A 16,911-nucleotide genomic window follows, 5' to 3' on the forward strand; every position below is an offset into this window, starting at 1 on the left:
ATATCTGAGGTTTAAAAAATCATGTAACAGTTAGAATAACCAAATGATTGTAAGTATATAATATAAAATTTCACTGCAATATCTGTGAAAATAAAATATTGATGTGAATACCTGTAGATATGAATGAGAGTGAGAAAATGTCCTGTGCCTTGGTAGATCAGGGCTATTGACAGCATTTTGATCACCTGAAGATTACCCAAAACAAAAATGTCTTAACACTAATATTTTTGAGTGACTAATTTCATGTGCAGATATAATGACTACATGGTTACAAGTATACCAAGTGCATGGGTCCTCCTTTCTGTATGGTCTGCCACAGACGCTGACCATAGGCTATTGCTCCAGCAAAGTAAAGAAATGCCAGCACCTCATAGAACGAAAGTATGCCTGTAAATAAAAAAAATAATATCTTGCTTCTTTAGATACTGCATCTATCACATCTAACTTTGCTTTCTATACTAAGAGACAGGGCTTGACACTAATGGAAGCCCACTGGCGACAGACTAGTATACTAGAAATTCAGTTTTGGCTACTGGTTTTCAATTTCCACTGGCCAGTTTGGCTAGTATACAAACTGAAATTGTTGTAACACTTAAGATGTCACTAGCCACTTGGCTAGTAAGTTGAAAAGTTAATGTTGAGCCCTGGGAGATATGAAAATTTAGTCCAGATGGCATTTGTCAGAATAAAAGAAAAATATAAATGCAACTTTGTTGTACAAAGCACTGTGGCACAACAGGAGGCAGTGTGGCTGAGAGGTTAGAGCTCTTGGTCTTATAATCTGGTGGTTCCAGGTTCAAACCTTCCATCCTACTTCTCACTGGTGTGGGTGGGTACAAGTGAACTCTTCAGGAAACCTGGAAAAATACTGAGGAAGCAAGCAAGCAGCTGGAAGCAGGAAAGGAAGCAACCTTTGAATAACCCAGCCAAGGAGAATTTGTTTGACAATCAAGACCTTTTTAAATAATAAATAATGATAATACATAATTTAGCAATGGAAAGTTCATGATCATTTGAATTTATCATGACTTTAACTTTTGATTCAAAAGTAACATTGTAAGGAGAAATCAGAAGCCAGCCACTCTTAGAGGTTAAAGAGTAGTAATAATAATAATAATAATAATAATAATAATAATAATACCTTTACATAATACCTGCATAATAATAATACCTACCTAATAATAATACAATAAATAATAACTGCATAATAATAATAATAATAATAATAATACCTTTATTTAGACACGACAATGTTTAAAGCTGAACAGCTTGTGAGGTCATGTATAAATCCAAATAAACTCTAAATTAAATAAATTCAAATGATGGTTTTTGAGGAGAGGGGAAAACCGGAGTACCCAGAGAAAAATCCTCTTGGAGCAGAGTAGAGAACCAACAAACTCAATCCACTCATGATGCCGGGTCCGGGAATCGAACCCGGGACACATTGGTGGAAGGCGAGCACTCTCACCACTACGCCAACCCTGCTCCCTCATGTTCCAGAACAATAATTCTTTATCAGAACTTCCACTAACCCAGATATCGTGAACTTATTAGGGACCTTAAGCAGCCACGACGGCAACGGCAACAAGGACGTGGAAAAACAAGAGATCTAATTGGCAGAACAATAGCTCAGCACGTGCGTTTTGAAACTTTGTACATTTCTTAGCCATCCTGTGCAAAACAACAATGTGAAATGGCCAAAATTTGCGTCATCTGCGAACCGAAACCGTGACGGCAAATTAATTTAATTTCCATTTGGAACTCAACGCTACTTCTACATGTCATGCTGAAGTTCAGCTGTGGCGCCGTATGAGACAGTAAGCTCATGCAGCCATTTTTGAAATTCTGACTAAGAGTAGAAATTCATTTTTTAATCGAAGTCTTCCTTGGCGTTGCCGTCCTGACTGCTTAAGGTCCCTGATCTCTTCTTACAATTATACAAATGCCGACCTGTCTCATCACAGCCACAGTGATTTGTTGGTTTTCCTCCAGAATCAGGGTTGAGCATTTCCAATGTGAAAGCAACATCATCAAGAGCTGGCACACTGGGGTCACATGTCACAGAATCCGCAAACAGAACATGCCACACCTTAGGCTCATCCCATGCAGAAAACTTATTTTCACCTGATGCAGTTTCAAGTGCAACTGAAAGTGGAACAACATTGGTGATCAAAAAGGATTTCCATAATTCATAACTAAATAATGATGTGTATAATTTATCCAAGTTAACTCTTAAACTCCCCAAATCTGACTGTTACTTACCCCCACTGACCACTGCACATTTTCTTTGTAAATTCAGGGCTTGACATTAACAGTAGCCAACTAACCACAGACTAGTAGAACTTCAGTTTTGGGTAGTGGTTTTCGATTTCCACCAGCCAGTTTTGGCTACTAAACAAACTGAAATTGTTGTAACATCTAAGTTGTCACTAGCCACTTGGCTAATAAGTCGAAAAGTTAGTGTCAAGCCCTGAAATTAGTTGTGAGAATTTAGTGTTAGATCAGGATAACAACCTCTTCCTGATAAGTTTGAGTATTCTCGTTATCTGTTTTCTTGATAATGTATGGAATGATATTAATTATCATAAAAGGACTGGATGGAGTCCAATTCTGCCTGTAACAATACCAGTGACTAACAAAATCAGACCACCACAAGGTGGGAGTCTGATTTATTTATCATGAGTACGATTACAAACAGAATTGGACAAAACAAAGTCCTGTTACCATTTAATCAAAACTATGACAAAATGCGAGAAAGAAACTAGACATGGGTTATACATTTTCACAACAAAAACAACAGTTAACTCAGTGAAATGCGTATTAATGGTGTGCACATGATACGCACTGTCCAATTACAAGCATGAAGTGTACACTGTCCTATTGGTACACAAATCTGGCTGGTGATGACCAGTCACATTTGAGAATTTTGTTACAGTTTTGATTAACCCTTCAAATCCCAAGATCTGACTGTTACTTCTCCCCACTGGCTGCCACACATTTCCTTGAAAATTAGTCATGGGAATTTCATGTTACATCAAGATGACAATTTCTACCTGATAATTTGAGTATTCTCATTATCCTTTTGCTGGATAATGTATGGATATTAAAGGGAGAAGTTACATGTCAATAATTTTTTTGAAATTACAGAGGTCTGTCATATACTGAGTGCAAACTGTAATATATCTGCAAAAGTGGCAGGGACATTCTCTGTGTTTGTAGCATACAGAGAAAGTCTTCACTATTCATGAGTATCACACAAAAAAGTTGTTTAACTTACATGAATACTGGGCCATATCGAGCTTGTTCTGACACTGTGATGTTTGCTCCACCAATGGCCATTTCTCATCAAGAAAAAAATACAGCGTCCCACTTGAGGTTGTGTTCAACTTAAAAGTAACCATGGCGTCACCTAATGTACACATTGGTATGGTAAGAAAAATTCAATTCAGTCCAATACTCAGTTGACATGTGGAGATACATCTGAATGGTCTGAAACAGATTGAGCCAAAACTTCCATAATTCCTTGCACATGAAAAATGCCAAAAATGCAGTTCAGTCTTTTCATGTTCCAGATATGAAGAGGTAAAAGGAATCTGTAGCAGTCCACTTGTGATCATGAGTGCAATTATAACCCACCCATTAATTTTTTAAATGATTTCATGGGCTACCTAACATCATGTGGTGTAAAAACACAGAACATTCATCTCGCAATAACCCTTGTATACATTAATATTAATCCATCTGACTGTCTCCCTGGGCCCAGTTGTTCAAAGGCCTTAACGCTAACCTGGGGTTAAATTTTAATCCAGGTTTTAGTATCTCTCTGTTCAAAAGCCAGTTTGGGATAATTTTCCCAATTCTTTTGAGAGCATTCAATAATCAAATTCTAGACAAACGAAATTAAACTGAATTTTCCTTTAAGAGCTTTCAGATCTAAAATCATATTTGACACCAACCCTGGGTTATCTTAACCCACCCTAGAAAAGAAACAAAGCCACTGGAAGAAAAACAAACTTATTGCATGAAGTCTACATCTACATCTACATCTACATCTACTTTATTACTGTTCAATGCTATTACACATCAAGAAGAGATAAAAGAATAAAAATATAAAAATATAAACATAGCTAATAAAAATAATAAATAAATAAAATATGTAATTAACAATATAGCTATGCTTAAACTTATAGAAAAATTTTGTACTGCAAAAAGCTGAATAATTAAGTGATCTAGTTCCAGGTGATAAACAGTTCCAGTCCCTTACAGTTCTCGGAAAGAAACTATACTTGTAGTAGTCATGATGTACAGGTGGTTGAATAAATGAATTCGTCGAGTAATTTCTAGTATTCCTAACAGACAATTGATAATAAGACGGGATAGGCAAAGCAATACTATTGTTCACAGATTTATGGAAAATTTGTAAACGATGGGATTTTCTTCTCTCGCTTAGTAAATCCAAAGATAGGGATTTCTTCAAATTGGACACGCTAGTGTTATAACTATAATCATGTTTAATAAATCTCACTGCGCGACTTTGGATAGCTTCTAGTTTCTCCACTTGATTCTGTCTATAAGGATCCCATACTGCAGACGCATACTCTAAATGTGGCCTGACAAGTGATACATAAGCTGCACGTTTAGTTTCTTCAGAGCAGGCATACAAGTTCCTTTTCACAAACGCAAGTGAAGAGTTCCCCTTTTTAGCAATCTTGTCCACATGAGTGTTCCACCGCAGATCACTAGACAGCAAAACACCTAAATAATGATGTTGTTGAACAGATACCAGGGTTTGGTTGTAAAGAGTGTAGCCTTTAACAACCGGGGATCTACTACGGAAAACAGACATTTTGTAGCATTTAGAAGGATTGAACAGCATCTACCACCTATTAGCCCATTGGCCTAGCTTGTCTAGGTCTCACTGTAAAGCCAAGGTGTCATCATGATAAGTGATTTTATGATACAATAAAACAATGAAGTCGAGTGATAACGATAGCAAAAGGCTGGTTACAAATACACATCTGCCATTAGATCAACATTACCCTTTTACAAGTGGTTTTTATAAGATGTGAATATTAATGAGAGTTACAAAATAAATGAACCCTTTTCTGGTTTGCTGATATGTCAGCTGATAACAGCCTTGGTAGAGAGATTGTCTTCAAAATTTCACAATTTCCCTCAAAGCTTTGCCTCTGGGCCAAAGATCCATTTTCTGGACAAACCTCTAACCATAGACATTTTCTGCAGTCATAACAGCTGCCTGAAGGGGTATATTTCTTAAATGTACCCAACAACAAGCAATCTAATAGAGTGCACCTCATCTGTGTGCTACTAAACAAAAACTGGAGTAATAACAGCAGTCAATTACAACAAAGCTTTGTGCCCACAGAACAAATAAGACGTCAAGTAAAAACAGGAAATTGGTGCTAAGTGCAAGAAATACAAGCAGCCAAGGTGTGATTGGTTCCTGTTTTGCATTTGTTTGGTTGAGAAGGTGCAAGATTTCTCAACTTATTAGACAGAGTAGCAAGTGAAGTAAAACCAAATCGATCCCATACTATTTTTTGACTCTACACCAGAATTACTCAAACACAAAGGAGTCACTTGTGTTTCAAGACTGACAGAGAAACACAGCCTCATTTAGCTGCTCATCATGGTTCATTCTTTCTGCGCCCATTTTCTAAGGAAACTCTGAATATTGAAAAATTTTGACCAAATCAACTAAAAAAAAGCTGAGCTTAAACAACATTCACAGAAAATAGCAATACGTCGAGAACTAAGTTGCGGTCGAACCACCTAAATCAGCTGTTTACGAAAATTTCCAAAGGAGCCGTATTCCAGCAGCACGCACATACCGAACCATAAACAAATATCTTTTTAAGTCTAATTTCCTTGCCACCGAAGGTGATTAATGAAAAGAAAAGGCTTCATATCCAGCTGAATTAAAACTTACCGTAAAAGCAGAACTTGGTCAGATACTGACCCTGATACAGTCGGGCCGAACGAGAGCTGAAAACACCGCGCAACGTTCTGCAATTTGCGATCAGTGGGAAGCTACATAAAACCAGTACCAAGAAACGGAGATTTTTCATAATGATATCTTTCGTAGAAAGAATATCTAACGAATTGATTTGTGTCAAAGACGCACTAATTGACTATTTGTCTGAAGAAGATATTTCGACATCGGTCCGTCCGCCATGTTACAATGGAAATGAATTGCGCTTGCGCGTTCGGTTGCCACGTGTACTTGGAAATCTACAACCTTGGAGTGGAGGGGTGTAGTAGTGGATGGTAACAAGCCTCAAAATTTAACTTGGAACGTAAAAAGTTAACCTGGAAAAAGGGGCCAAAAAAAACATCAGCGAGGAGTGAAACTGGAAAAATAAACAAAATACGACAAAAAAAGCAAAAACAAAAACAACACCACAAAAGATCGGCAAAATGTTAATAATAATAAAAGGAGACATTTCAGTTTTTTTTTTTTTTTTTTAAATTGACAGACACAAACAGAGAGATGGTTTCCCAAAGGGAAATGCAACGTTTACAGTGAAGAACCCGAGACACAAAAAAAAGTCCAAAATGGATAAACCAAGATTTCGTCCAAAGATTACATGCAAGATAATATAAACCGTATTCTCTTGACTGAAAGCTGAGACATTCGCGAACACTTACCCTTATTTTACGCTAACTGTATCAATATGTAAAGAAACTTACTTTCACTTTTAAACATTCTTTTACTTCAGAAAATATGTAGCGTTTTTTAAAAAAACTGCAGTGCGCAAAGAACTTTTTTCTACACGACTGAAGATCGTTGAGTGGTGCCAGGTGGAAAACAGAGAATTTTGAAAGACATGGATTTACGCCTATTGTGCGCATATATTTTGTGTAAGATTTTAATTTTTTCCAGATTGAAATACGAAAAGGTGCGTCACCAGATTCAGACGTCACAACAGATCATGAAACCACTCTGAAGAGGAAAAAACATATTATTGAGTAAAGCCTTATTGGGATGAAGAAATTCTTCCCGCCTTACAACAGCTTTCGAGATAATTTATTCTCTAACAAGAACGTACATTTACTTTCTATGAGCCAAACAAGAATGAAGTGATTGCACTCTTCGTGTCTAGTGTGTTCTTTTCCCGTGACTACGAGTGCGAAATAAACTTGATAATGAAAATGCGTCGCACTGCTCTCACCGTTAGTAGGTAGGATTGAGTTTGTCAATATAGCCTTCCAAAGGTGACACCTAATAGAACTGAATAACGATTTTATTAAGATGACTTCATTCGCGAAGCCAAAATTTTAATTAACTTCCGTTCTAAATATTTTTATCAGGTAAATTGTAATAAGTATTTCCTGGTAGATAAAAGATCTAAGATAAAAATGTAAATTTTAAGAACACAATATTTAAGGCTTTCCTTTGTTTATAAGAATTATTTTAAGGATTAGACGTCAGATTTTTAACATATATATGCAATAATGGTTGGATTGCTATTGTGGCGAAATCAATAGAAATAAAACCTTGCAATTGTAAACTGTGCCGGCTATGGATGCTAGCAAAGATTCCAGAACAAATGAAAGTGCGCCGGCCCTAAGAAATGATCAAACTTCCCAGAGTAAAAGGATTTTTGGGTTAATGAAAGATTTCCGTGGGAGTTTACGCTACTAAAGTTTGGAACATTTCCTTTGAGCGCCATCCGCAACGCGCGTTCTAACGCGCAAAATGCATCGATGTCTGTCATAAGTTACATCAACACTAATGAACATAATCCTGTATCAAATTTAATGCCATTTGCGTTACTGTCTAAGCAGGTCTTTTGTGCTGTACTTCTAACAGAATCGACAGAAATATATATCCTCAACGCTAAACGATGGATGATCACGAATTAAACTTTGTGTCTTCCCTGGGCCATGATTCCTCAAGCAAGGCCTCATCAGAGCGGATGAATCGACGACAGTCGAAGGTTTCCATCTTTCATTTAGCTGCCTTTGTTTTCGTGTTGGGATTTAGCTTCCTTGTAGCTGGAATAGTGCTGATAACTTTGTCTCAAACACGATCGTCAGAGACGAAAAAGAACTCTGCCCTCAATCAAACAATCACCAGGAAAGTTAACTCCACATTCGGCGAAAACGAGACAATTGCAGAGAGTCGCTGTGCGTTTTCGTCAGAAGCTCAACTTGCAGGTAACTGTCATCTCTGTAACAGATGTCTTAAATTAAAATACTTTGCCGCTATTACCAGTCAACCATTGTTAACTATTTAGTCGTCCATCGCATTGATGTGCACGACAGCCAGCGCATGATTCTCGTATAAGGAATTTTTGTTTTCTTTTTGCTAATTATTTTTTCTTCTTCTTACGTCTCAGAACATGCTTCTGGTGACAGACTATTTTTTCTGGGATAATCGGCTTTTTCCATTTTTCTGAAAAGCAGTGAGGAATCTTTCTTAAAAACAAAACATCTTAAATGTTGTCATTATCTAAATGACTTTGACTACTTAGCAGTTTTATTGTTTAAAAATCGTGAATAACTTAATCGATTTAAGTAAAATATTTGATTTGATTCTATCTGATAAAAATTATTTGTTTTGTTTCTGACTTCACTATTATCACAACTGTTCAACAACATTTATTGCGCATCAATGGCAACCTTACATTCAAGTCATCCTTAAAATAAATATGTCAATGTTATTTGGCAGTCTCATTAATATCGCCATCAACATTACTTCAGTCTTACAAATTAAATTTGTTCTTAACATAAAACATATCCCGTATCGCTTTTGGCAAACTTTGCAAACATCTGTATATTCCACGGAAAAAGAATAATGACTAACTCGTAAGGAAACCAGAAAGTTGTCTACGAATTAAAAGCTACTGTTGTTAATCTCATAATAATAAAGACTGGTTCTCTATTCAGAGGAATTTCCGTATTGGATAATCAACTACAAATATGAAATACTACTATATGCGCTATCATTTGTCAATAGGTGTGTTTTAGACAACACGATTATGACGTTGTGCAGTTTTTTTTTAAAGCAATATAGAGGACTCTTTTCGTCTTTACGTAGCCTTAACTGAGCCCCTGGGGCGTAAGAGCTCTCGACAGGCATGGAAACCCAAGACAAATAACTGTTTTGACTTCGTGTTCAGAGGAACGTATGTAATTATATCCTGCAAAAGAAGTGTAATTTATTTTGCGTTTTTCAGGCGAACAAAGGCTATTGCGAGGCGAGGAGTGCGAAAAAAAAATTGAAACTTATTTTTTAACACTCCTCCTCAGTTCGCCTGAAAAAGTGCAAAATAATTCCACTTGTTATACACGGTAAACACTATTTTTGTGCATGTTCTTATTTCTCATTGCCTAAAAAGATGCCGGCTTTGAACGAAAAATATTAATTTTTAAATTTTTTTGCTTGTTTTGTTTTGTTTTTTCGATATAACGACGTTGCAATCAGTTAAGTGTGCTTCTCGGTGCTTTTTCTCTCCGGTCTCGCAGGTTTAGAGGCATTTTTTATTAAGGTGAAAGAAGAACGAAAGCACTTTACACCTTACAGAAGTTACCTCACGAAAGAAAAATTCGAACCTTACAACCCAGAGCCGCAAGCAATCAAAAAGTTAACTGACCAAACAATGAGACTCTATGAAGAACTACTGGAGATAAAAGGTGGCTTGGATGTGGGAAAACTAAAGTTACACGAAAGACGACAATTAGCTCTTGCGGAGCACGAATTGAAACATTTCTTCGGGAAACCCTATGGAAACAATTATTATACAGGTTAGCCGCTGTAGACCTCTGTATTCTCTCTTTTGTTTTTAAGTTATTGCGCTTTTTTTGTCAGCGGGGCCCGGTAGCAGGGAAGCTGTCAAAACGCGTGAAACATTCCGGATAACACTTGATGTCAACTCTCGGTAAATCTCTTGTCAATCAAAAGGGAGACCCCTCGTGGTGGAGTGTTTGAGAAACTCCGCGTGCCCCTTGTGTTCTCTCTGTTTTTTCTTTTGTTAGAAATGAAGCATGTTAATTGGTACCAGTTGATGAATGACAGGATACGGTGATCTTAAAAAAAATTGAAAGGGTTTTCATTGAAAGACTAGGCACGTAAGGATTGGACATTAAACGAAATGGAAATGGAAGAGCATGGATCTGGTCGTCTCCTCCTTTCCGTCCGGATTAATATTCTAGTGGTGTCACGCAGTACTCCTTCTTCCCCCACCCCCTTCCCCACGACAGCAGAAGAGCATTCCGTGATATTCCTAAAAACAACTGCGAAGGAGACTACGATTTCAGTAGAACAAAGTCATTATGGGACCGGTAATTTTTTTTATCGCCTGGGGGGGGGGGGGGGGAGGGGAGGGGAGAGCTGGAGGATGATTTTGGTTGTGTCACGATTAAAATTTATCTCATCCCCCTACAAGACCGCCTCCCGGTTAGCTCGATGGATAGACCGCTGGACTGTTGTGCGGGAGGTCGAGGGTTCGAGCCCCGGCCGGACCAACACTCAGGGTCTTAAAATAATTGAGAAGAATTTGCTACCTTTCTATAACATCAAGAAATGGTTAGATATTCTAGTCTTCTCGGATAGGGACGAATAAATGGAGGTCCCGTCTCCTGCAGGGTTAGGGGAAGGAGACGTTAATTTCCCACACACGAGATTACTGTGTGATGGATGTCCTCCCCTGGGGTGGGATGGGTGGGATATTGGGCGCACTTAATTTGGAGCCTCGCTCTGTTGTGCGACCCTCACCACACTCTGGTGAAAGTGATTAAATAAATAAAAATTAAATAAAATAAAAAGGCGTTGTAAGATTCTTATGATCCCCCCCTCCCCCGTCATTGGCAGTCAATCAATTTTCGACTGTTCTCCACCTGTTCCCACTGAAAACCACGTGATTCTCCTAACAATCCTTCGCTTCCACCTCCTCCCCTCTGGCGAATCATAATTTGCTTCTTACTCTCGCCAAGACAGGAAAACATCTTAAGAAATTTTGTTTGTTTTTTGGCGAACAGCCCCTTTTAATTCCTGTATCGAAATAATGTAGTTTCCGTACAAATAGCCAGAAGGTGCTCACATTCGTGATTAATGCAATTCTTTTTCTCCTTGTCGATCAGGAGCCTGGATGCTAGGTCCGAATCAAAGATGTACATCGGAACCAATCACATCTCTACCCGCGCACTTGAGGGTAGCCCTTTACATATTCTTAAAAAATCAGAACAAAACTTTGAAGGTTGCAGAAAATGCAATGAAGATACTGCCAAAATTTCGAGAAGGAATCCAACAGTACAAATTTAACCTGCAGAGGGGTGTGGCATCTGGAATGATCCGTTCTAGAAGCGAATGTGCCGAGGGCCTTAACTGCATGAAAGGAAAATACCGTGATCTTTTTACGCGCAAATCTCCCGAGGCTGTGCTATCCTGGTATGGAGTGCGCCGTGATATAGAAAACTTTGCGAGACACGTCAATATGCAAGATTCATCTTTGTGGATTAACAAGCACGGTAAAAACATGTCCGACTCTCTGACAAACGCTGTCGTCGAATTCATCGGAATGCCGCTGGTCAGTTTGTTTGATTATCTGGAAAATGATCACATGGCACACTGCGTGCCTAGCAATGTATCCAGTGGACTGGGAACAAGGCCTGTTGATCATGTGTATGTCAATGGTACAAAGACGTCAGTAAAGACAAATCAAACATTGGATGGAAAAGAAAGGATAATGAAAGGAAAAGATGCATATGCGGAAATTCTTTCGTATTTCACCACAACAAAGTATACACCAGGCAAGCATTGATTTTGAAAATTTTGAAATCAAACTAAGAGGCCGGCCGTTATTTATCGTCTTGGTGGGGGAGGGGGGCGAGGATTATGGTTGTGTCACAAAAAACTTACCTCCCCCCCCAGGGTTTTCCAGTATTCTGATAATCCCAGTTTATTTTCTGTACGTACGCTATTATATTTTATTTGTCACGATAAAATTTAGCTGATCCCCCCCATAAAGGTTTGTAGTATTTTTATGATATCATCTTCATTGGCAGTTAATTGATAGTCAGTTTTCTACAGTCCTACCTTTATACTCTGCTGGCGAAGACTGATTGTCCTTCCGTTCTCCCTGAAAACCATGTGACCCCCAAATCCTCCGACCCTCCCCCCCCCCCCCCCAGGGCGATAAACTGGTCCATAAGTTAATGGTACTCACCATGTCAAAATCATCATTTTTACGAGTCAAGTAACCAAAGAAGTGCTGTGATCTATGAGATCCGTTTGTAAGGCTCGTTTTAGGCATTGGGAACTCAAAATGAACTGCAGTCTAACCCCACCCCGACTCTAACGATTAGAGCTTACTCCGAGCTCAGCTGGAAACGTTTTTGCTTTACAATTAAGAGCTACTCACAAATTACCTTTAAGATAAACTTATATCATGGCAAATGCATAGCCATGTTAGTAACGTGGATTGCTCTTGTTTCTCTCAGACGAGGTGCATGACCTCGGATGGAGACAGTTGACCAGATATTATCGACAAGCCGTTGACATAGCGAAGAAGATAACAGGTCGAAGAAATGAAAGCGAGGCTGTGTCTGAATTTAAACGCCGATTGAACTCTTTCGTGTTTTGCATCAACAAGCAGCCTTTTCCCGTAAACGAATCGGACGCGAAAGCATATCAGAGGTGTAAAAATGATAAAGGTTAGCACTATAAAAATCTAGAATCCAATTTAAGTTTCTTCCTTGAAGTTATTAAACAACAATTTACGCCCGTCCTTTCAGTGAATTCGCGATGATAATGTATGAGAAGACTACTAGTATTGGCCAGTCGAAGTGTTCTTATCGATATTTTTCAGGTTAATATCGTATAAAGGCTGCGGTTAGAAATAGTGGTGAATAGTAACTTCTTAGTAGCCGAGCTCGAGTACCGTACTGGGAAATGCTGGCCCGAGGGCCACTACTCCCCAGTGCGGCTCGAACAAGTCAGGTTGGTAAGTAGTTTATTATATGGCACCTAGACTAAGCTTGTTTATTTTAAATTAGCCACCCTATGCGAGCATAAAAAAAAAAAAAAAAAAACGAAACAAAAAACGGCTTATAACCGTTTCCGTGGAAAGATCCGTTTGGCAATAACCCAATCGAGTAAGAACCAATCAGAACGCTCGGATATACCTCAGGACTGCCTGCCAGTACTAAACTGAAAAGAAGTATATTAGTTTATCTCACTTGTAGTCACTTTCGATTTTGACAGCATACTGCGAGTCTTCTTCATGCGTTAAAGTCGAGTGAGTGCGCGTCACCTTATAAACCGTTTGGCTCTGCTTTTATTGGCTGGAATTCCACAGATGTGATTGGCGCATTTTGGCGAAATTTTTCTTTTAGCAGTTAGTTATCACTCGGCTCTCCTGCTCTCACCGAAGCATGGATTCTTACGATCAAAAACACAACCGAAAGAGACGCGTAATCAGGTTGACCTTGTTGTCTGACCAAGACTCGAAGTTTGCAGTTGAATCGTCACGACCCACATTGAAAGTGACCACCTTGTAAGACAACTCATTGTACTTCATATACAAACTTTTAACGACGTACAATAAAACCGTTGCAGTCGTTTTTTACAGTAATGTAAATAATTAGTCGATTGGTCATTATTTTCTGACCAGATGCGGAAGTCAACTGTCCTCAACGTTATACCGCCATGTCTCACTGGTTGGAAATTGTTCGCAGTACATTGACATTCTTGCGAGGTAAGCTACTCAAGCTGTTTTACTTCAACGGCGACAGAAGGACGATACCAACATGCCCCGTTGAACCAGTTATAAGTTTTTCTCCGTACGTGGGCGTGGCAACGCATACGTCCTCCTCCAGTAACTGTGGACACGCGGCTAGGTACAATTTGCCATTTTTTGTCGATCAAATGGGGTGTGAGTACATGGAATGGACTACAACTGCACATGAGGCAGTTCCTGGCCATCACCTTCAAGAGGAAGGCTACAAGGCAATATTCCAGCCTCGGTGAGTTTGCTTTGGATAGACCTCTTTCCTGACAAATGGCGAGCCTGACTAGTAATCATTTGTTTGCATATAATTGGGACTTTTCGGCCCATTAAACAAGAACGAGAGAACTTTCACTCTCGAGCGGAGGTCAGAAGACTCACCTGCACGTTCATAGGAAAGAGGTCTGTGGTTTGAAGGTTACACTCTTTGGTTTCATTTTCAGATCTAAGACTACTTTATACAAATTGATGAAGTGCACCACATAAAAGCAGTCATCAAATGCTTTCAGTAAAATCGGATGAACCTGCAAGTCGGCCCTCATTATTAGTGGTTCGGCACGAGTCTTTCTTCGAAAGCGGGAGAAAGTATGGGGACCTTGAGCAACACGAGTCGGCGAGAGGTCTGCCAGGGGTCTGGACCTGATCATAAGGCCCAAACTCCCGGCGAACCTCTGTCCGACTAGTCTCAAATCTAAGCGGGACGGAGATTCACACCTCTTACAGTGCTGAGCTTCTAATTTCGCGCCACAACCACGTCCTCTCCCCAGTCTTTTCTCGGTTCCTCTGTCGCCGTCCTGTCCTATCGCCGGTGCTTATAGTCCCTAATAAGAATGAGGGCCTGTGCGCATGCTAGAATAGGATAGCCACACACTGGAGTTCAGTACAAAGACTTTAAAGTTGGAACCACATTGCTGAGAATGAACAGTTCCGATAACTGCTCAGTAGCCTACACGAGTAGAGTCACTTCACAAGAGTCAATGTGAGAACCACCTGTTACTATACAATAAATGTTACCATGTGAAAGAACTGCCCAGAGGCTTTCATTTCAATGATTGCACAACATTAAACTCATGGACGCAAAAGTCAAACCATTCTTTAAAACATGTAAATGTTGCCGTTATATAGTTTTGTCGGAAAGCCAAAGCTACGCATCATCACAAATGGCAACAAACAAAAGCAAGTAACTTGCACCTCTTTCTTTATCATTTAAGAATAGCCCCGTGTCCAAGTGTATTAAAACCAAGTTCTGCCACGGCTTACAAGGAAGGCTGGGCGACTTACGCTGAACATCCTCTAATGAGCCTCGATTCAGGTGACATCGATTTTCAGTCAGCAGTAATCCGCCATAAAGTTAGTTCAGTTAGCTAGAGCAGTTTTCAATAACTGAGTGTCGTAACCCATTAACTTCTGATTGTGAATTCTCCCTTCTTACCTCTACAAGTTCCCTTCTGCATTTGTTGCGGTAATTTGGTTTTTGATCAAGATATCAACTTCTACCGGATAAGTTTGAGTATTCTTATTATTTGTATGCTGGATAATGTATGGGCATTTTAGGGAGAAATAACATGCTAATCACTTCTGGGAGTTAAAGGGTTAAGTAGTCCCGGATTACACTGGTTTTGCCAACCTCGTTCCCAGGGCCTTTTCTCTCTTCCCAGCCAAGAGAAAAGGCCCTGGGAACGAGATTGTAGTTTTGCTTGAGGGTCTCAAGCCGACGGTTAAAATCGCGGCCATTTTACGGCTAACGGTTAACATCTTACCATTGTTGTCACCAAAATTGTTTTCACGGTGAACATTTTTTACGACTAACGGTTAAAGCTTGTTACTTTTTGAATCTAACGGCTAAATGTTTTGTCCGTTTTGCGGCTAAGGGTTAACCCCATTGAGACTCTCTTGCTTTCCTCCACTCTCTGATTGGCCCAGAAAACTCGCTCTACTCCCCCAAACAATCGGATGCAAAACTAACACTGATCACGACCTGGTCACTCGGCGCGTTTTCCGCGCTTCAGGTGGTTTGCCAGTTTTGACTTTGATTTCTCATTGGTTCTTCGAGGTATATTCCTTTCTTCTGATTGGCCGTTGCAACTACTAATCGAAAAGCGCTCTAAAGCGTTATTCCGAGATTGGCCCTGCTTGTAAGGTTCAATTAATTTTACTTGAAGAAAATCATTGACTCTGTATGCTTAATGGCTCGTAGTATTTTGTTCGTAATTGATACATTTAATCCTTTTATTTAAGCCTTTACATCATCAAAATACAATATTCTCCATACTGTTACCTATACATTTCCTATATCATTGACAAGGAGAATTTGTTTAACAATCAAGAGGTTACCGATCATTTCCTTCATTCTCACGATCATAGTGTTTGATTGAGCGGTCAAGCTGTAAGGAGAAATTAGATGTTACTCTCTCCTGGGTGTAAAGAATTTAATCTCTTAATAGAAGGATTAGGAATTCTAATTCATCGACATACCTCCTAAATAACACAACGCTTTGCGTTTTTACTCTCGTAGATTTATACGCAGAGCAGCCATTACGCTATTACGGTGTCATCAAATCTCAAATCTGGCGAGCACTGCGCCTCGTCATCGACACGAGTCTACATTACAAGAACATGTCACGCGATGAAGCGCTGACCATGTTTAGACAATACATGTGGGAGAACAGTGATATCACACGGAAAGAGATTTCTCGTTATCAGGCTGGGCCGGGTCAAGCAACCTCGTACATGATTGGCCAGTTGGAGATCTGGAGGATGCGCAATGAATCAGAAGCGAGCCTTGGATCGCAATACGATATTCGGGATTTTCATTATCACGTACTCTTGCAAGGAAACATGCCTCTGTGGTTTGTCGATGAGCACATCAAGAAGTTTTACGTTGGCTGTGTTTTGTCTGGAGCCTCAGACGGCGATACGGAAAAGTGTTTCAGCGATTTCGATAAAATAGGATTCTCTAGGTCCTTATAACTAGCAAGAAAAATGTCCAGGCAATGTTTATCTCTATAGCTATTATATTCCACTTAAATCCGAGTGTTCTATGAGAAGAAAGCGAGTACTTTCGAAGTTTCTCTCCTTTTATATTAAAGTTTGAACGAATCTGAATTAAAATGCAATTTTGATTTTCTTCGACATTGAAACAATCACCGAGAGTTGACTT

General features: G+C 39.3%; 2 protein-coding genes across 3 annotated transcripts in view; one reads left to right on the forward strand and one right to left on the reverse strand.

Moving 5' to 3' along the window:
* Window positions 1–6,217, reverse strand: part of LOC111320730 (integral membrane protein GPR180) — an 11,911-nt gene extending 5,694 nt beyond the window's left edge. Inside the window, exons 1-7 of one of the 2 annotated variants that reach the window (XM_088729146.1) lie at window positions 5,951–6,091; window positions 4,526–4,739; window positions 3,278–3,409; window positions 1,951–2,145; window positions 281–387; window positions 112–185; window positions 1–4 (exon numbers count right to left, since the gene is read on the reverse strand). The exon at window positions 1–4 is cut by the window's left edge and continues 46 nt beyond it. In XM_088729146.1, the coding sequence (XP_088585272.1) occupies window positions 1–4; window positions 112–185; window positions 281–387; window positions 1,951–2,145; window positions 3,278–3,401 (504 nt within the window). In that variant the 5' untranslated portion in view covers window positions 3,402–3,409; window positions 4,526–4,739; window positions 5,951–6,091. Of the gene's footprint in view, window positions 5–111; window positions 186–280; window positions 388–1,950; window positions 2,146–3,277; window positions 3,410–4,525; window positions 4,740–5,950 lie in introns of both variants that reach the window. The other variant, XM_088729144.1, reaches the window with a different exon arrangement.
* Window positions 6,218–7,852: 1,635 nt separating this feature from the next.
* Window positions 7,853–16,883, forward strand: LOC111320795 (uncharacterized). Its single transcript, XM_088726835.1, has 7 exons — window positions 7,853–8,181; window positions 9,493–9,771; window positions 11,107–11,775; window positions 12,466–12,678; window positions 13,638–13,989; window positions 14,963–15,063; window positions 16,267–16,883. Exons 1-7 carry the CDS (start codon window positions 7,869–7,871, stop codon window positions 16,719–16,721), a joined length of 2,382 nt encoding a protein of 793 aa, XP_088582961.1. The 5' UTR covers window positions 7,853–7,868; the 3' UTR covers window positions 16,722–16,883.
* The last annotated feature ends 28 nt before the right edge of the window (window positions 16,884–16,911 follow it).

Source organism: Stylophora pistillata, chromosome 7 (genome assembly GCF_964205215.1).
Source record: "Stylophora pistillata chromosome 7, jaStyPist1.2, whole genome shotgun sequence".
Taxonomy (NCBI): Eukaryota; Metazoa; Cnidaria; class Anthozoa; order Scleractinia; family Pocilloporidae; genus Stylophora; species Stylophora pistillata.

Coding starts and splice junctions, on each gene's coding strand:
- LOC111320795 (XM_088726835.1), top strand. CDS start 7,869: ATGGATGATCACGAATTAAACTTTGTGTCTTCCCTGGGCCATGATTCC. Junction 13,990..14,962: donor AAGGCAATATTCCAGCCTCG/GTGAGTTTGCTT, acceptor TTATCATTTAAG/AATAGCCCCGTGTCCAAGTG. Junction 15,064..16,266: donor TCTAATGAGCCTCGATTCAG/GTGACATCGATT, acceptor TTACTCTCGTAG/ATTTATACGCAGAGCAGCCA.